General features: G+C 53.6%; 7 protein-coding genes across 7 annotated transcripts; 3 read left to right on the forward strand and 4 right to left on the reverse strand.

The window, feature by feature from the left end:
• Window positions 1–341: 341 nt before the first annotated feature.
• On the reverse strand, window positions 342–3,119 carry J4E85_007038 (uncharacterized protein; the record flags this gene model as incomplete). The annotated part of the gene is made up of 1 exon (XM_051471272.1): window positions 342–3,119. One exon carries the CDS (start codon window positions 3,117–3,119, stop codon window positions 342–344), a length of 2,778 nt encoding a protein of 925 aa, XP_051325482.1.
• A 757-nt stretch (window positions 3,120–3,876) lies between these two features.
• J4E85_007039 (uncharacterized protein) lies at window positions 3,877–5,225 on the reverse strand (the record flags this gene model as incomplete). The annotated part of the gene is made up of 3 exons (XM_051471273.1): window positions 3,877–4,301; window positions 4,348–4,847; window positions 4,900–5,225. 3 exons carry the CDS (start codon window positions 5,223–5,225, stop codon window positions 3,877–3,879), a joined length of 1,251 nt encoding a protein of 416 aa, XP_051325483.1.
• Window positions 5,226–6,345: 1,120 nt separating this feature from the next.
• Window positions 6,346–7,766, reverse strand: J4E85_007040 (uncharacterized protein; the record flags this gene model as incomplete). The annotated part of the gene is made up of 3 exons (XM_051471274.1): window positions 6,346–6,599; window positions 6,746–7,596; window positions 7,699–7,766. The coding sequence occupies 3 exons, from the start codon at window positions 7,764–7,766 to the stop codon at window positions 6,346–6,348; spliced, it is 1,173 nt and encodes a 390-aa protein (XP_051325484.1).
• A 1,163-nt stretch (window positions 7,767–8,929) lies between these two features.
• J4E85_007041 (uncharacterized protein) lies at window positions 8,930–10,042 on the forward strand (the record flags this gene model as incomplete). Its single annotated transcript, XM_051471275.1, has 1 exon — window positions 8,930–10,042. One exon carries the CDS (start codon window positions 8,930–8,932, stop codon window positions 10,040–10,042), a length of 1,113 nt encoding a protein of 370 aa, XP_051325485.1.
• Window positions 10,043–14,220: 4,178 nt separating this feature from the next.
• On the forward strand, window positions 14,221–14,614 carry J4E85_007042 (uncharacterized protein; the record flags this gene model as incomplete). Its single annotated transcript, XM_051471276.1, has 2 exons — window positions 14,221–14,337; window positions 14,486–14,614. 2 exons carry the CDS (start codon window positions 14,221–14,223, stop codon window positions 14,612–14,614), a joined length of 246 nt encoding a protein of 81 aa, XP_051325486.1.
• A 1,784-nt stretch (window positions 14,615–16,398) lies between these two features.
• J4E85_007043 (uncharacterized protein) lies at window positions 16,399–17,107 on the reverse strand (the record flags this gene model as incomplete). Its single annotated transcript, XM_051471277.1, has 2 exons — window positions 16,399–16,951; window positions 17,028–17,107. 2 exons carry the CDS (start codon window positions 17,105–17,107, stop codon window positions 16,399–16,401), a joined length of 633 nt encoding a protein of 210 aa, XP_051325487.1.
• An 855-nt stretch (window positions 17,108–17,962) lies between these two features.
• J4E85_007044 (uncharacterized protein) lies at window positions 17,963–19,478 on the forward strand (the record flags this gene model as incomplete). The annotated part of the gene is made up of 2 exons (XM_051471278.1): window positions 17,963–18,521; window positions 18,571–19,478. The coding sequence occupies 2 exons, from the start codon at window positions 17,963–17,965 to the stop codon at window positions 19,476–19,478; spliced, it is 1,467 nt and encodes a 488-aa protein (XP_051325488.1).
• Window positions 19,479–19,720: the final 242 nt, after the last annotated feature.

Here is a 19,720-nt window from a genome sequence, read left to right on the forward strand (position 1 = left end):
GTGATGGAGAGGATAGCGATGAAGAGATGGGCGAGTCTGATGATGAAGGCGATGTGTTTGGGAAGAGTTATAGGGAGGGTAGTAGGAAGTAGGCAGTGAGAAGGAGAATATAGATCAACGTGGCCGATGTCGATTTTCAACACTAGTTGTACATTAACTGTCTACCCATCTACATAATTTTCCCTGTGACACCACCTATGCCTCAACTCCTATCCCATACCTTACAATACAAACGCCACACACAACACCAGTACTTCGACAAAAGAAAGACAGAGAGCCGAAATGACGCATCTAACCCCCACCAACCGTCCTTATCGCCCTTGCAACAACCCTACAAATCCTTACAACTCCTCCTCCTCCTCCAAAACCTGCACAACACCCCCGTTCATCGACTTAGCATCCAGCAAATCCCTCAGCCGATTTCCACCAGGCGTAAACTCCATCCCACGTCTCGCGTCCTCTGCAATCTTCCTATCGATCGCTTGATCCAGACTACTCACGATGGCCTTGCTCGGTGTACGCGTTGCGTTGCGGTCGAGAACGGGTATGCGGCGGTTCACTGGGGTCTTGGCTGCGGTTATGGGTTGCCTGAGGTTGTTGTTGACGGCAGCGGCGTTGCGAGGCGCTGGAGCTGGGGTCTTTGGGGCTGGTGTTTTTGGAGCCGGCGCGCTGGGCTTAGACCTGGGCGTTGACGGAGCGCTGGGTTTGGTTGAAAGAGGTCTTGGCTTGGCGTCTTTCGCAGGAGGGAGGGCTTTTGGAGTTCTAGTTGATGCAGGTACCTTGATGGGTGTGACGATCTTCGCAGGTGAGCCGTCTGGTGTAGTAGACTCGTCCGCCTGACCTCCTGCTTGTATCTTCGCTGGCGTGTTCTTGGCTGCGACCGTAGGACGGTTGATCTGCGCTTTCTTTCGATCCTCGTCGTGCCAATTAGCAAGTCGGTCAGCAATGTCTCCCGCGCTGGCAAACTCTTGCTGATGTGGTCGCGGAGCTGCTGCCGGATCACGAGGCTCTCGAGCAGGTGTGCTCAGAGGTTTCCGGATCGGAACAGGTCTAGTGTTGACCGGAGCAGTTGGTACGTTTGGTAGACGCTCTTTCAAAGCTGCCACGGCCTTACTATGACCCGAGGCACTGGCAAGCGGCTTCGATCCAGCTTGAGGGACAGACTGTGTTCGCATCCTGGGCTTAGCGGCGTTCACTGATGGTATGCGGCTATGCGGGGAGCTGAGTGTTGTTGTGCTTGGAGGTGCCACGGGTTTGGCTGGGGTCGCTGGGGTCTTGCGTGGTGTACTAGTCACAGCACTAGACTTGCTTGTTGCTGACACTGTAGTCTTTGATCGAGGGCGGGATGTTTTGGGAGCCGCAGTCTTAGTCGCACCAGTACGCTGGGGAGTTTCTCTCTTAGCCGCAAGAAGACGGTCTCTCGTTGCTTGTGCTGAGGTAGGAGCACTAGGTTTCAATCGTGGTATACCTGGCGTGCCGGAGACTCTCAACGGTGCTAGTGAATTGCTAGTACCTCTTACTCCATTCGCTCGTACGGTCGCAATCGATGGGTTGTCAGAGTTGGCTCTACTGAGGGTTTTTGGTGTACCAACAACACCTGGGCTTCTGATATCTTGCTGGCCTCTAACCAAGTAGTCATTCGACATTGCAGGGAGCTCGTTCAGATTGAGCGGGCCGCAAAACGCTGGGTCGACAACGCCTGCCGAGCGGCGCATCGTCGCTTCCAGATTGGCCATGTCCTTTTGCATCTTCAAAAGTACGCTTGGATCAGTCCCCACCCGCCTCTGATGGCTTGCAGGCAGGGGCTTTAAAGAAGCAGTCTCCATATCTTGCCACCTGACCTGGTGTTCCTGCTGCGAAGGCTCTTTTCGAAGGGTCTCCGACCTCTGCTTTGGGAATAAAAGCGGGCGATGTGGTGGGGCTGGTACCTCGCGAGTCGCGTTCAGGGTGTTGAAAGACCCCAGACTGGCTGCACGTAACGGAAGTGCAGGTCGCGGTTCGCTTGACACGTCCGCAGTATGATCTGTGGTAATGGAAGAGGGAAGAGCTGCCTCGGTTGATCCAGAAGACGACGACTCAATCTGGTTACTCTTATCCTGTCCTGGTTCGACTGACGCAGGTTCATGTAGATTCAAAGACCCTCTCTTGCTGACATCAGAAACAGAGTCTGCATTGGTCGTCGTGGTCGTACCATTGGCCGACATCCGCAGGAAAGAAGGCGATTCTCCCAGCTTGAGCTTCTCAGAGGCCTTGCGTAATGGCGTCGGTATCGGGGAGATCATGTCGTTGTCGTAGGCGGTTCCCCAGTCACGCGTGCTGGTAGTGTTGCCAATGAGGCTTGCCATCAGGTGTCCGATGTTTTCTGGGCACTTGTTTGCTGGTGGCGCCTGCCTCGTGGATTCATGATGCGGGGTCGGGTCGGTGGCAGTCGCGACCAAGTTTGCTGGGGCGTGCTCGTCCTTCAGGTCCACAAGACGTCCGGGTGGCATTCGGAGTGTCTCCTCTGGCCCTGATAGGAGTTCTCTCGCGAGCCGTGCAGATGTCTTGAGCGGATCTACAGGTGAGTCGTCTTGTTCGATCGAGCGCTTGATGGGACTTCCAGGTCGATTACTTCCAGGTGTCTTGAGCAGGCCCTTTCTCTTCGGAGTGACAGTAGCTATCTTGGCAGGACTCTGCTTCACTGCGCTGTGATTCTTTCGCGGGCTGGGCGTTGTCCGAACAGGAGTTCGTGGATCTGTATCTTGCTTGTGCATCCTCGCCCGCGTCGGCGTACCAAACAACGGCCTCGCAGGGCTCTGCTTGGTCGTCTCATCACGCTTGAGTGGGCTGCGCGTCGCCCTCGTGGGTGTACTCACTGCATTCTCTTTCGTTGGGCTCGCCTTCTTCAACGGGCTAGGCGTCCTCGTCCTCGCAGGCGTGTCTTCTCCCTTTGGCGTCTGGCTCTTGCTTGTCGTTCCGCTCTTCTTTGGCGTGATCTTGTTGGGGGGCAGCTCAATTGAGAAGTAGAACGCGCCCTGGCCAACTTCGAGCTTCATCGGCGATGGTTGTGTCCTCTTTGGAGTATGGCGAACTACGACTGGGCTGTCGCGCGCCTTCTCGAAAGATTTCTGGCTCTCCATGGGCGGACGCGACGGTGTCGCAGGCGGCATCGAGACTGCTCGCAGAAAGCGTCGGTGCAATGGAGTAGAGTCGGGAGTCGAGGGACTGCCGTGCTTTTTAGGCGACGGAAACGTTGTGGTAATGGTGGCTGTAGATCCTGCGCTGTCATTTGGTACAGAGGCTGGCGTGGTGGTCGGGCTCGCACTGTAGGTCCTAGCGGCTTTAGTCGGGTTAGTCCCGGGAGCAGCATCAGTGAACGCCTCCATCATGTGATCCCGTCTAGGATGAGACGGCCAGCAACTGTCGAGGAGATCAAGACGGCCCAACACAGAGCTGCTAAACGGAATGCAAAGTATGCAAGCCTTAGGAATTCAACAAGACAGTCGCGACAAATGTTTTGCAATCAGCTGTGTAACAAACAAACATCAGATCGTCCCGCATATGCATACTGCCGTGAGACATGCAAGAGACTGGTTTCTTTTTGAGGATTTGGGTCTCATCGGAAATTAGCGTAAACCCAGTTCATCAAAAGCAACGTGCTCCGGGAACATGTGGAGACGACATGGCACGAGCTCCCTGCCAAAAAAAGATGCCTCGCGCTCTCGCGCCTCACTGGCAAAGGAAGACATGCACAGGCGCAATTGAATTTGTGAACAATCGATTCCTGCCCAAGAGTAAGCAGAACTCCGTCTACATGGTCAGGTCTAGGTATCACGCTGTTACCGAGTGATCCGATGCAAGGAATATCCCACGCGATTATTCAACACTTCTGTACATCTATAGCTTCTCCTTCAAGCTCGACTTTAATCTCCTCTCGACGGCATCAAGATATTCATTGGTGGTGACCCAAGACGCCCGGTCCTTCTTTCCACACGCAAGGGCCAGATCCTTAGTCATGATCTTGTCGATATCCACAGTGTCCACGCAAGCCTTCTCGAGCTGCTCGGCGAAAACGACGAGCTCAGGTGTGTTGTCCAGCTCACCACGCTTTGCCAGACCTTGTGTCCAGGCGTAGATGGAGGCGATGGGGTTGGTGGAGGTCTCGTTGCCCTTTTGGTGTTCGCGGAAATGGCGGGTGACGGTACCGTGCGCGGCTTCGGCCTCGAAGGTCTTGCCGTCAGGGGTGATGAGGGTCGAGGTCATGAGGCCGAGGGAGCCGAAGCCTTGGGCGACGATGTCGGATTGGACGTCTCCGTCGTAGTCTAGTAATGTTAGCGAAGTCGCAGTGGTAGTAGGAGGGATACACACTCTTCATGGCAATGATGTAGCCGCCCTCGCTCTTGATCATTTGGGCGACCATGTCGTCAATCAGGCGGTGCTCGTACCAGATCTTGGCAGCCTCGAACTCTTTCTTGTACTGGCTGTCGTAGATGGCCTGGAAGACATCCTTGAACTTGCCGTCGTATGCCTTGAGAATGGTGTTCTTGGTGCTCATGTACAGCGGCAGCTTCTTGTCGAGCGCCATCTTGAAGGAAGCGTGTGCGAAGCCGGAGATGGACTCGGTGGTGTTGTATTGGGTTTGCGCGACGCCGCCCTCCGCTGGGAAGTCGTAGACCTTGATGACCTCAGGCTTGCCGCCCTTGGGTGTGAAGACCATCTCGAGTGTGCCCTCGCCGGGGATAACGCGGTCCTTCGCACGATACTGGTCGCCGAAAGCGTGGCGGCCGATGATGATGGGCTGCTTCCAGCCGGGTACGAGACGGGGAATGGTGGGGATGACGATGGGCGCGCGGAACACGGTTCCTCCTCTAGAATGTGCTGTCAGTCATGTCCTCCCCTTTATTCCAATGTGCGCCATACAGGTGGTTGCGGATGGTGCCGTTTGGCGACAGCCACATCTTCTTGAGCTTGAACTCCTCGACGCGCTGCTCATCGGGGGTGATGGTCGCGCACTTGACACCGACAGAGTACTTCTTGATAGCCTCGGCGGCATCGAGGGTTACCTGGTCGTTGGTCTCATCACGGTAGGGCAGGCCCAGATCGTAGTACTTGAGGTCGATGTCGAGGTATGGGTGGATGAACTTGTCCTTGATGACCTGCCAGATGATCCTGGTCATCTCATCGCCGTCAAGCTCGACTACAGGGTTCTTGACCTGAATCTTCTTGATTCCCTGCGAGGACGCCATCCTGTACTGTCCAATTCGAGTGTATAGGCTGGGTGTTGGTGTTGGGGCGCTGTTTGCGGATGTTCGTCGCGGGCTCGAAAACTGGGCCGATCTCGCAGCAGTCTGGGAAGCTAGGCAGCGCGTCGCAAAGGAGCACTTCTGGCGGGGGAGTCGTGCGATGGACGTCGCAGCGCGGAAAGCGGCGGGCGCAGTAGTCGCAGGCCTCATGGCGAATGAGTGGTGTGGTATAACCTCGGAAAGACGAATCCAAGAGAGTCCAGAGGGAGTTTCTTCGCTACCGGCCGCGGTCCCGATTGCGCAATGCGGCGAAGATACTCGGCTGATAGGGCAGACGGCAGCCTCTAGTCGACGGAGTCGCTAGCGGGGTAACGAAAGCCGAGGAATTTCTCTCTCTTTAATCTTAGAATGCTGAACATGGCCCAGACCAGCGAGCAGCACCTCGCTCGGTGGAACGGCTAATACCCCACAGGCGCGCATTGTGTAGGCGCGAATTGATTGCTCCGAACGGGCGGCAGATGTTCCTTCGTGGGCTGTCATGCGCGAGCTCTCATCCTACAGCGCGGGGCACGCCTGTCATATGACGCGAGCCCGCGCTTGACGTATTGGCGTGGTCATGGCACGACATGGCTTCTGCAATGACACTTGATCGGCGGCGAGTGTTTGCGGTTGAGCGGTGCAAGTTCAGGACCGACGCAGTATGGGGCATGAGGTGGTATATGTAAGTTCCTTCCCTGCATTCGGATCCCCTCAAAACAACACGCGCGCGTCGCGGCTGCCGGATCCGCTCCGACTCGACACGCCCACGACTTCTATCATTGGCCGGCGGAGCAGATTTACTTTTGCTACAAGGCGTGGCGTTGATCGCGCTGCCTGACTGGATCGAGCACTCCGACACCGCAAAAGAGATGAAATTGAATGTGACAATCGTCGATGTTATTTGGTTAGCCGGGCAGCGATATGATCCCCAGTTTGAGGAGGTCGCGGAGGCCTCCAGCTCCATACACTCCTTCAAAGCAGCCAAGACTATCCAGATCTAAGACCGGTAATCGCGTCTGTCTACCAGCCAAAGGTCTAATTATCCTCAATCCTCCCATATATTCTGACTCGCTCTCCCTAGCTCTCACAGCTTCGCGAAGATCTTGTGTAAACGCATGACGTTACTTCCTTCGTCGCGTCTGTCGACCTGATCGGAGGTGACTATTGATCCGACCATTGCATCTTGCACTGGAGTGGCCACTGGTTGGGACACAAATGCGACAATGCAAATCTCGTAGTTTTCACACAGGAAAACATGGATTTTACTAATGAACATGTTGCCCAGATCTGCCTTGTGTTGAACCAGCATGTACCCAAAGCCTTGTACGTTCGGGGTTCCTGTCCATGAGTTAGCCGAGATAGTCCTCCAGGATAAGACGGTGGTCTCAAGTGAGCCTTGGGGTTATGCTCTACTGCAATGGAGACGACACAACCCCGATTACGCTACGAGATACCTGAACCCCTCTAAGATGGGTGCAACTTACCCAAGATAGCACGGAAGTCCCATGTGCCGGCTAGAAAAACGTCTCCAGGCCACTTCTTCATTGCTTGGTTATTATCCCTGAAAATCCTCTCGCACACTGATATCGTCTGTGTGTTCGCGATCCCAAGCGATAAGAAATACCGAAGATTGTTAACAGGAAGATTATTCGCCTCGGTCATGGCCTTCCATTTTATCCAGCCAACATCGGAGAATTGGTGGAGTTTTGGCATGTCTTCTGGTTTCAGCGGCGGCTCTCGCTCCTTGCCTGCCGTATCTGGGCCTTTGCGACTTATGGCAATGATAACACCATCTTGCAGATTCATAGTCATAGTGTAATCAGCCTCCGAAGCCCGGTATTCTTTTCCGTCGACCTTGTAAGTTTGCTTATCAACACTGATATCTGCAGTGGGGTCTTGGTGCACTACAATGGTGAGACGATTGGGACCCTCTTGTGCATCTGTCTTCCAAGGAAGCTGAAGGCCCTTCAGTGCCACATCAGCTCCCCACCAGATGCTGCTGAGGTCATCGTAAGCTTGCGATATCTTGACACCGTCATGCCATCCCCAGTCTCGGAGGTCTTGAGGAGTTTGAAAGGGAGATTGTGCGGTCATGCGGGGAGGTGCAAATTGAGCGCCGGCCTCGCTATCGGAGTGCTGCATCGACCATTCCAGGGCGCATCCTTTTTGCTTGCAATGCTCGTAATACGCGTCGGGCACTGGAGTCACTGTTATATCTGATGGTGAATCCGAGTCGTCCGAGTCATCCGGATCATCGGGGTCACCGGCAACAAGGATCTTATCAAGTGCACCCGGGATCGTAAGATTGACAGTGAGAAGGCCGTTGTTTGCGCAACTAGAGTCTGAGTCAACTACAGCGACATGTAATCAAACAGATTTGGTACTTGATAGAAGGACGTAACCAGAACAACAACTCGACTAGAGGCACGATACCTACCTTGGACAGACCTCGCCTGCAATAGCAGCGATGAGGGTTGCTAACCCGAGGAATCCTGAAATCCGCATGTTGTGGAATAGTCAATGGGATATCGAAACGAAGAAACCAGGGTAGAGGAATGAGAGACGTATAGATTCGGTGCACTCAATGAGCATAGGTCTGTGCTCGGCAGCGCCTACTATTTCCTTCACTGGAGGTAAAGTGAGGGAGCTGGAGTGTAGATAACGAGGCGGTCTTTCCCCGACTTATCCGCTTCTGTCGCGCTGAACGTGCAATGGCCCACTCCCGCCATGAACATTCTCTACTTTCACAACCAGTGGGAAAGCTTTGATCACTTGGTCGCTTTCTTCATCTCACAACCAAGGAATCAGCTATGAGACATTACTACACGCCCCCGAGGATGACAGAGGTACTTACAAACGCGGCAACACTGCTTTCACTAGCAACAAGAACCTGCGACTCTAGCCGGACTCCTACATCGAGTTCAACCAAGAAACTGCGTCGCCCGCTGCCAGGATGTAGCTCTCAACCTTTCAAATCTGCGAGATCTGGCAAGCGCGGAAGACCATGGGCAAGAGTTGGAAATGTTATACACTAGCTTGTATCTGGCGAATACGATGTCTTGACACCAACGGAGGAGCTTGACGACTACTACGAACGTCTCATACCTTACTTCCGACGCCTGTATCAATCTATCCGAGCCTGATCTATCAATTTATACGAGATCCACATCTTGATGTAGTGTAAAAGCTACAGCGACACTTTCGTACGCGCGACATACCCATGAGCTGCCGCGATACACACCGCTTTTACCAAACCACGACTTACCAAAGCTGATGAAAGTTCTATAACATCAGCATGTTCACTTCGCATTACCCAAAAATAAGCAGTGACGGAGAGCCAGACCAACTCTCAGACCTCATGCTCTAGCTCTACTGCGAACGCGGGAGCTAGCTCTGGAAAGGCCGCCCAGCTTCTCCTCCTCTCAGCCAGTCTCCACGCCCCTCTTCTCTTTTTTCACTTTCACGGTGAACCAGACCCTGAATCTAGCACCTCTCTAGCGGCAGTAGCCTAAATCCCCGTGCACACTATCCCCATTGCTACGACACTCCATGACCAAAACATGTGACCCTCTCCAGCAATCAAATTCCCTCTCTCCTCCCCTCTTATTCGCGCTCCCTGACCGCCCAAAGACCACCGCAAAGTCCAAACGAAAAAGAACGAAAAAGATATGACCCGACCCAAAGGCACTCCAAACAAGCACCCCCGACCTTCCAAACCCAAGCCAGTCAAGCAACCCCGACCCATAACGCCGAAAAAACCACGCTCATACGGCCCGAAACCCATCCCCGGACCCAACGGCAACAAGCTGAAACAAGCGCAATACTTCCGCTTTGCCAAAAATGATGTAGCCATCTACCACTACCGCGCCTCCTTCATCTCAGTAGCCAAGCTACGGTCCTTGCTCAACCGCCCCGATCATGGCTTCGTCTGCGCGCTCCGATCCGACGACCCGTTCCGCAAGAAAGCTGTTCCGCTTGGCGATGAAATCCCACCGGGGTGTCTCGAAGTCGGCTACCTGGCTGATGTCTTCCAGCTCGGCGGCTCGGCGCTCGGATTTCGCACGGGGGATAATGTGATAGAGTGGCTGTGCTTCGATCGCGATATCAAAGCTGGTATCTTGGATAACCTCGATATCGACACGCCGACGGCGAAGATGCTGTTTGAGCATGTCGCTGATGTTGGGAGATCGCCGACTACGAGTAAATGCAGTAGGAGGTTGGTTTGGACGGAGCATAGAGATTGGTTTGATGCGTTGGAGAGGGCGGGCAGGATTCCGATGAGGGTTGGGGTGAGGTGGACGGGGTTTGGGGAGAGGTTGAGGGAGGAGCATTTGAGGAAGTGGGTTGAGGCTGGGGGGACGCTGGATGCGGAGGGGGAGGTTGTACGTGATGGGATGGTGAGCGCTGAGGGGGGACTCGTACGCGACGGGGCTCTGTCCATTGAGGCGGAAGTCGCGCGCGGTCAGCAGGATCAAGAAGTTGGTGGGACACTGGTCACTGAGGCGGAGGCCCTGCCCGATGACAGAGCAGAGACCATCACGCAGGCTCATCAGCGCGACACCAATAGCCCGGAGACGATCGGTCGGCGCACGCCTGTGTTCCGCGATGAACCGGCCAGTCAGCACTTCGCGTCGCCGCAGTCCTCCAAGTCGAACAAGTCGCGCTCGTCGGGCACTTCTGTACTCAGCGACCGGAGTACGAACATGCGACAGAAGGAATCTCTTCCGTTGCTGCCCGAGAAGTCGAAACAGGAGCTACTACTAGAAGGTAAGTACGTTTGATTCGTCTCCCCTTGGAGAAGGCTTTGAAAGAACGCCATCGTAGCGAAGGCATTGCATCGGATCTCTTAGCCTTCTACTTGTACAATGATACCCGGGGCTTGCTCAACTAGCAATCTATTAATGTGTAATTACGAAGAAAGTCCCCATTGAGCACAGCCCGACCGGCTAGGAACAAGTCGTATCACCATTGTGGTTTTGGTAACGCGCTCTAGCTCTTTGTGTGATTTACCAACAGATTTAAGTCGTTTACGCATGACCAAGAGTATTTTGAACCACACCAAGCCGGTCTGGGGAAAAGCTGCACACCCTGGAGCCTACCTTGACGTTGAGTCAACCACTTTGGTGGATTTTGTCTTGATGTAGTCCGCAGGCCTGTTCAGGTTTTTTCGTGTATGAGACGATACGATAGACAACGCGTGGTTGTCGGGCTTGAGGAGAGTACGTCGTAGCAGTCTGGCTAGGTTCGGGGGCGTTCGGGCGTTACAGCTGTAACCTCGAAGGTCATGCTAAGGACACCTGCGTTATATCTGTATCGTGGTACGTGTATCCAGGAGGAGTCTGATAGTATTGCGCGGTCCAGTCTCTGGGTTATCGGAACGTGTTTGTCGAGTGCTTGAGCGCGACCGTATGCGGCAAACGTTGATAGGTCGTATTCTTTCGTCTGAGCCTTTCCTGGACACGAAGACGATGCAGTAAAGATTTAAGACTAGATTGGCGAGTGTTGACGCATGGCGTTCGGTATTCTAGATGTAGCTGGACCTCGTCAGCATCCAAGTTGAAGCAGACCGTCCATGTGCGTCCTCTTTCTTCGAATCGATGACAATACAGAACAAAAACCAGATCCTTCGAGGGGTGGAGCAGAGGAGGGCTTCCAGCCAACTGTCAAGACATTCGTGAGGCTCACGACTCCGGCTCCGCAATAAGCAAAGTCCAAGGGAGGAAGTGGGCCGCTTCGCAAACTCAAAGGATCGGCACTTGAATCGCACGAGCTTCTACCACAACTTCTATTGGTCGCCTTGCTTCCAGAAGTTTCATTTACTCATGTCATTCACGCATGCCGTGTCGACTGGTGTTACCGAACGCCGCGCAGTCGGCAGGAGTACATCGTGGTGGCCGTCCCGGCTTAGGACGTAATCGGATCGGCAAACAGGGTTACGACTTCGGAAATTACGAAGCCTCACTTTTTCACAGAACCATTTGTGAAGGGGCGTTTGTGGAAGAAGTTGGTAAGACTAGAGCAGGTACTGGGTCTTAGCAAGACCTGCATATGATGCGCTGCATGCATTTTGCCGCGATCAACAACGGCGAACGCGCATTGACAAGGACGGTTGACGTGGCACGCGAGATCCACGGTTCGTGCTCGGAATGCCGCTCGTGGCGAATTTGTGATTGCACTTTGCTGAAGATGTTGCAGGCCGCATGTACGGATTGCGATCAAGCAAGGGCAAATAGTGTTTCTCGTCAGTTCGTTCGGCTGTGTTCCGCCTCCACTGCTAAGAGCGTGAAGCCTTGCGCTTATTGCGCTCGATCTTTGTCCGTCAATGAGAGAGCCATCGTATCCAACCACCGGATGAAGCGTGTGCTGTTCACAGGATTTTGCCGTTGTGGGCTCGGTCGCGGTGTGATGGTGGTGGCGTGGGACCATGGAATGAAGCTGACGCGAGTAACTGACACAGAACAGCAATCTGTAGAAGGGATTTCCCTGTGGAAGTATCTGAGTGGCCACATATAGTAATCGTTAGCAGAATTCATGCCAATTGTCTCACACGTAGTCCCGCTGACCCATGCTCCGGTTCTACTCTTCGAACAGGGCAGACAAGGGCTGAAGGCAGCTTACTAGTCTGTGGCGAGTGGGGGTTTGGACGGTATCTTCCTTTGGGCGCATCGCCTATCGGGTCTCAATCAGGGTGTGCTAGACTCCATAGGTATGGAAGACGTCACAGAACGCATTGCCTGATACCCTCCCTTCTCCAGTGTGCCGGTCGTCCGTCGTCGTTGCCCATTCGAAGAGCCATTGCTCTGCAAAGTGACAGCCCAGTGACAGTCGTGAATTTTGTCAGGACACGTCTGCAGGATTGCTAGCTGACCCTGCGGACACGATGTTGTCGAGATTGTCGCCCCGAATGATCACAACCGGGCTGAGCCTTGTCAATGTCCGGTGAACAAGGCCTTATACATGTCAAAAGCTATACGAGATCGGAGAGCAGTCGTATGATAGAGCAGAGTGGCAGCGGGGCGACTTCTCGGGCTTATGATTTCGGCCGCTTTAACGAACAGTTGTTTTTGAAAGAGTTGCTCTCTGCCGGAAGTGGTAGCCGTACCTTGCTTGTCAGATCCTACCTACGATCATCCGTCCCTGAAATGCGCTTTCTCGTCAACACTAGGTGCATTACTTCCAAGCCGCTCAGATTCCCTGCATTGCTACTGTATAGTCACGGTAGGTACGCTCTCTGGTCTTGCGTTAGTTGCGGAGTACCTCGGGTTGCGCCATCTTCCGCTGTCTTCCAGTAAGGCCGGTAAGTAGGAACCGCCGACTGAATATGGCGTGATCACGCATTCGATATGCCCGGGGTTCCTCGTAGCCCGCGAAATGGCCGCCACCAGGTTCTCCCTCCAAACTCATAATGCCTCACAACATCCACTGCGTCGTGTCGTCTCATCCGTGACATCATGACGTAAGGCGACAATTTCGGTGAGACCTTGACACCGGATGCAAGGTGAGGTGGCGTAGGAGGCGACTGCATGATTGATTCTGCGGGGTAGTCCGGTGCATAAGGTGCTGTAGGTACAGTATGCTGGCCACGACGATGGAATGCTTGTTGTGATGGAACCTAAACGCTCGGACGTTGGGCATTGGGCACATGTTCATGAAGTCGCACACGTGTACACGACTCATGCGGCCATTGTAAGAGCCGAGACCGCCGTTAGGATGCAACTCCGGTGGTGATCTTGTATTTTCGAGCAATGATACGCGTTCCGTTGAGGTTTGCTGGCTGCAAGAGATGATCTATGCCGAAGGGAACAGAACGCATGAACACCTCAGATGAACAGCTTCACAATCGAAGCGATAGCACCAGGTGTTGCTGAACGCTCTGTTCTTGCCATTGGCACCACATGCCGTAATCTATCACCTTTCCCGGTAGTGTCGAAGTAGATCATCAATGACAAGCGGGGTAAACCAGGCTCGCCTCACAGTGAGATAGAGTCGCCAAATGGTGTTGGCGCTTAGTCCGTCTGCTGTGGAAGAAGCGCAAGGGCTCGGGTACCGTTGTTGCGTCAACCAAGGTACATGATGGTGGATACTATAGGGTCTCGGCTCGGCTCTTGGAATATTCAAAACCTGGAACATCCCCGTAGCTGGATGCATTCATACCCATAGCAGCGCGTGCGGAAGGGATCTCCTGGATGCGATCGCGCCTTCGCTTAACAGATCTAGCGGTGAAGCCACGCTGGCCGAATTTAGACACCGCGACACTGTGTTCCTTCAGCTGTGCGATTACCGTGGGGCGACTGGGTGTCACCCATCGTGGAAGTTGAGCCGGGGTATGATCGGCGTCGAGGTTTCTCCGCTAGAAACCTTTGGCGCCAAGTTCATCGCATCTGGAAGAACAGGTTGAGCCCGCTGGCTTGGAACTGCAAGAGGGTGTGGGAGTATCACATATCGCAAACTCCTTTGGAACGTTTGGTGGCAAAGAGATCGTCTTTAAGCATCCGTAGTTGTCGCGAGAGACCATCCATCTGCAGACGTGGCAGCTGCGTTGGCCGCTCCAGCAATTAGCGCCGAGATGCGAAGCATAACGAAACCGCAATAGTCCTCCAAGAGTAAGAGATATACCAGAAAATGCAGTGGAAATTCCGTGAGTGGTCAATTGCAAAGGGTGCTGCAAGACCCGGTCTTAGTCGCTGCCCAATGGCGGTGATTGGGCTTTCGAGGCGAACAATGAGGCGGACGCGTCCACGCCCAACGGGGGACTTGGTCGCAGCCGATGCATCGCATCCTCATCCGGACTGGAACCGGTGTAGATAGAGTGTATGCAACCGATTCCCCAGTCGCAAGGCTGCGAGTCAGATGTATAAGTCCCCAGCGCGCCCAACCTTACCATCATCCCCAGCCCGCGAACATCGAGTCCAGCCAACATTGCAATACCCTGCCGACGTGACCATCCCAAACCATCATTATGGCTGTGCCCAACTCGTACTTCGTGCCAGGCTTCGGCATCTCAAGAGCCGTTATTCAGAACGAGATACGCTATCATTGCGGCCCGGATGCGATTGTTCGGCCCTACACCTTCCAGGTACTTTGCAATGGTGGTTGTTGAGTATAGCAGAACGCTAATTGTGTCGACAGGGACGCGACGGATTTTTGATCACCACCATCGGACCACCGCTGACCAAGGTAGCTCAACCTTATCATTACTTGGCGTATGAAGGCTGACTTGATAGGCACAAATCGATGACCTAAAGATGTCTTCCTTGGAATACGAGGAGAAGCAGTCTCGCATCGCCGACGAATCCCACGTCTTCGTAAACGCACCTATCCCAATAAACCAACGCATAAGACGAAGTACATGATCGCGGCGCAAGAGACAACCTTGATTTCACTTCGTGCCATGGTCTAGGAGTTCGAAGAGCATGCGCCCTATACCCAAATTTCCGTTTAATACGTTCACCTCTTTCTCGTCAAGTATTCTTTAGCGTGCATTTATCCCTGGGCGGACCGACTGATGAGTTATGGTATACGGACCATTATGATGTCTCGAGGCTTCGAGTTGGCGTTTCGGTTTTGTGGGGAGGATAAATTGGCTACCACGTTGTTGTTGACAATACGTGAGATGCATTTCGCTTTAATGCAGAAAAGAATGTCTGTTCCTTCATGATATGCTCCAGTTTGCAGTCTTGTTACCATGTGACGCCCTTCTTCCAACGTGAAAACCTAGATCTGGCGTTTCCGGGGATACTGCGCGTAAGGAAGACATCGTCTGCTCTTGGTTCTTGGTTGAGAGTTTCGTAGGATGCCCCCGAAGTGGTTTCAGTCGTCGAATCTGTTGCCTTCGTTGGCTGAGTGTGAGCCTGAGGTCTGTCTTTTGGCATTTTCAGGCAGCCAGGGCTACGAAACTAGATGAGCGGAAATGCGAACGAAGAGTGCCTGCCTCAGCACTTGGGCGCCCGCCCCATGATGTATTCACAAGGCAACTTGGCGAGTCGGACCTGGACAGCTGGACTGGTGCCACGTCGCCGATGGATTTGACGTGTATACATACGTAGCGACGAGAACAAGGGCACGACAAGCGTCGAGGAGTTGTTGAGTTGTGATGATGAGGCGGAGCCTGAGCCAGCAGGACGCAGGGACGGATGGCGTGTGATTGGCGCGCATGTAAGCGAGCCAGAGGCTGGTGAAGTGTCGTCACAGCTCAAATGATGCAGCAGTCGTCACAGCTCAAATGATGCAGCAGTCGTCACATCGCGATTTGAAACAGCGCATAGCTGGATGAGAGCGACGTTGGCATGGTCAAAATAGAGTTAATGGTTGAGTGTCGACCGTATGGTTACCTGGTTCTTTCAGACATTTCCAAGGTTGACCCGACTTGTGTCTGAACGAAGCCGCTTTCTTCAAACGGAGATTCAACGTATTCAATACAAAGGCTTCTACTACCGGTTCATCGGTGAAGCACTTGTGAAGCTGCAATGCGCTGTTGGTCTTTAGTTGGATTCTGCGAAGGCCAATACTTTAGTTTTCTGAATTGCTCTTAACCCTTAGAGGACTAGTGCGCTTCTGAGGGATGAGAGAAGATAAATTTTCATCCGTCTTTCGCATTCTCATCTAAACATCTCTATGTCTATGAGTGTGCAAAGCGCTTAAAGCAGTCGCTGCATGTAGACTGGACGTGCCGTCGGATGCGTCTCTCCCTAGTTGTGCTGTCGGCCCCCACCTGAACCCGGCTTCCCCGCTCAGCCATGCGCAAGCTGGCTTCATCACCTTCTGCTATATACGCTCGAATCACCCATTCCTTCATCAATCAGCAAAACAGCAAATTGAAGGCACTTTGGCGTACGTTTGATTCAGTCTGCCTACTCAACGCTTACTAATCCAAAATTCTAGGGAGTGGTTAACGCGCTGGCCTGCTAGTCCTTCACAGGAAAGTTAGCCAGTTCCTTCGGGAGCGTGTGTTCGAATCACACAGGTGTCGCATGAACCAATTTTTTGCCGTTTCATTCGAGCCGAATGCATTGTTTTTGCTGCCAGCAGGATCTAATGCGCCCTCTATGATATGCTGTAATGCTTGATCGAATCTTCCTTTTGCACGTGTATGGCTCGACGCGCTTACTTCCAATTATACTCTCGATATATCTACCAGCTACATCATACTGCACATGTCAGCCCCTTGACTTTTGGCGCCCTTCTCAGTCGTGGTCTTCGCACTCGTCTTTGCGACGTCTTCCAGCACCTGCCTACATAGCTCCCCTGTCACCGCGCTGCACTCAGCATAGTGGTCGCACAGCATCCTCTGCGCCGCCTGCAGACCCTCGTGTGGCATGACACTCGGTCCCTTGCCCTTCTTATCCGGGCCATGCTCCGCTAACGTCCATTGTTTCCTCAGGTCTCTTTTTAGGCCTAGAACCATCACGGGCAGGTTCTCATCGTAGTTGAAGTGCTCGTTCACGATCGGCAACCATGTCGAGGCTAGAGAGTCGAGGGATGCGCGCGTGGAGATGTCGTAGCAGAGGATCACAAATTGCGGGTGCAGGAGAGTGTAGTTCTTAGGCGACGCAGTGTCAAAGAACTGCAGCCTGTACGGACGGCCATAGAGCGAGATGTCGAAGGCATAGGGCTGGTCTATGTCGCGTAGCTTGGGTAGTTCATACGGTGGGAGGTCATCGCCCTGAGGCTGTACGCCGAGCGACAGACGACTGCGAATACGTCAGTAATGGTAGCAAGACGTCAATCGACATCAACCGTCACGCGAACCGCGCGCACCGAACTCACGATAAGAACGTCGACTTTCCGACTTCCGAATCGCCCAACAGCAGGACGTTGACCTCTGGAGTTAAAGGGCTGTAATCCATCGCGAGTGTTAGTGGCCTCGCAGGCGCAATCGCATATCAAGGCGGTTCCATGTTTGCTTTTCACAGTCGATGAAGGAGATGACGAACACATCTGGGCGCGGAGATAGGCGTTAGCTGCGCAGTGTCTTGGCAACGAGCGCGAACGCGTCCTGGAGATAATCATCACTCGAACTCCTCACCCATCGCACATCTCAATTCGCGATCGCCAACATGCTACAGACATCCTCGCTCTACCTGAAAGGATATCGCCATGCGACAACATGGGAATCATTCTTCGCGCTATCTTAGCGTGCATCGATTGCAGCCCTGCGCATTCTCCAGCTCTTCCTCCATGTCTCACCCCGGACACATTATACATCCACTCGGCTGTGGGGAACACAGAGCTTGATTTTGACAGCCTCGGGGCGATGCTTATCTGCAACTCACTCACGATCCTGTAGCAACAATCGCCGGTGCCTTGCTAACCCACATTCAACAGTCTTGGCAACGCCTTCGACACCCTGGACCAGGAGTCTGGATCCTCTAGAGCTTTTGCGCATCTGTTGGCCCACTGCCAGCACCATCATTTGCGTTAGAGTACATTTCGTGTGGCCATAGCAGAAGATAACAGTTCGGACCTGCTTAGAATCGTAGGGTAGGCACGCCAGCCAAGTACGCTTGCTGTCTTGGAGTCTTGGAGAACCGCCTCCCCATTACCGGATGAGGAAGCTGGAAGTAATGCTCTTCTCTAAGAGGCTCGCGACACATAGTACCAAGCCATCGACCTTGAATAAATAAGAACAGGATGGCAACAGTCTGTGTCTGTACGACTCCCAATTTCTACTCGTCGCAGCATCATTATTATCGCTGCCTGCCATGAAGGTCTCCACGCTCCTCGGTCTGCTTCCCGGCGCTGTTCTCGCATCCGATGTCTTGAGCGTCGCATTCTACGCAAAGGAGAAGAACCAACTGTACGACTTCATCTCGGCTAACAGCGAGATCGACTATGGCTGCCGCCCTGTTGTCATGGCTGCGGGCGGCGAGCACAAGCTGCACGCCGTCATATCAGAGGACCATTTGGACCACTTCAAGCGAAGCCTGGACCCCGAGCTCGTTCGCGTTGAGCTTCTGCACAACATGAACAAGCGACAGACTGCGACTGCACCCATTGGCAAGGGTGATCGCTTCAAGGGTGGAAAGGTTGCGCCCCGCGGTCTCGGTACCAGGAAGCCCAGCGAGTACGCTCAGCTCCAGAGCGCTGGTGTTTTCAATGCCGACGAAGTCTACACTGCCATGAAGGGTCTGGAGAAGGAGTACGGCATGTCCATCTTCACCACGCCGCACAAGACCTACGAGGGTGCGAACATCATCGGTGGTGTTGCCAACAAGGCAGAGAAGATCAAGAAGGACAAGCAGTACATCTACTTCACTTCAGGTATGTATTGATCGATGAAGCTGTTGCGTATCCAAACTAACTCGAGTAGGAATCCACGCACGTGAGCGCGGAGGACCTGACAACCTGATCTACTTCGTCTCTGACCTTCTTTACGCGAACGAGCACCGCATCGGTCTAACTTACGGCAACAAGAAGTACACCAATAGCCAAGTCAAGAAGGCTCTTGGTGCGGGAGTTGTTTTCATTCCCATGCTGAACCCAGACGGCGTGCGCCACGACCAAGCCAACAGCAACCTCTGGCGAAAGAACCGTAACCCAGCCTCTGCTAGGCCCAACGAACCCCTCAGCGTTGGTGTAGACCTGAACAGGAACTTCGACTTCCTCTGGAACTTCACGGAGAAGTTTGACCCTTCCGTCTCCCCAGCTTCAACGAACCCCGCTTCCCAGGCCTTCTACGGCACCGCACCGTTCTCCGAGCCTGAGTCGAGAGACATGGCCTGGGTGTATGACGAATACCCCAACATTCACTGGTACATCGACGTCCACTCTGCTGCCGGAACTCTGCTCTACTCATGGGGAGACGACGTTGACCAATCCCACGACCCCAAGCAGAACCTGTTCAACCCCGCTTACGACGGCAAGCGCGGTATCGTCGAAGACGATCTGTACAAGGAGTACATTGACCAAGAGGACTGGGACAACATCCGCATCGCAGCCAACCGCACCACCGATGCCATGATTTCCGTTGGAGGCCGCGAATACGTCCCCCAGCAGGCTGTTGGTCTCTACCCTACTTCCGGCGCGACCGACGACTGGTCTTTCAGCCGCTGGCAGGGTAACAAGAAGCTCACCAAGGTCTACGGATACACCATGGAGTTCGGTTACCCGACTAACTTCTACCCTACGAGCGAGGAGTACATTCAGAACATCATTGACACCAATGCTGGTTTCATGGAGTTCATCCTCGCTGCTGTTGAGATTGGTCTTAAGGCTTGAGCTTTTTCGCTTGATGTGTAATGGTAGTGAAAGGTGGCTCATGGTGCGAGCATGTGGTGGTGATGATGTCATGAGAAACGAGAGACGACGTGTAGTAGTAATAGTCGTTGCGTTGTAGTATCAGGAGAGTAACTCTTACCAGTCGCAACTTGGTGCCTTCAAGACTTGACCCAACGCTTGACTCACACATGGCGACCAGCTTAGGATGATTGCGCAGCTCATTGGAAAAACATCGTGTAGTA

The sequence above is a fragment of the Alternaria conjuncta genome (assembly GCF_024043145.1).
Source record: "Alternaria conjuncta strain BMP 0040 chromosome Unknown scaffold_9, whole genome shotgun sequence".
Taxonomy (NCBI): Eukaryota; Fungi; Ascomycota; class Dothideomycetes; order Pleosporales; family Pleosporaceae; genus Alternaria; species Alternaria conjuncta.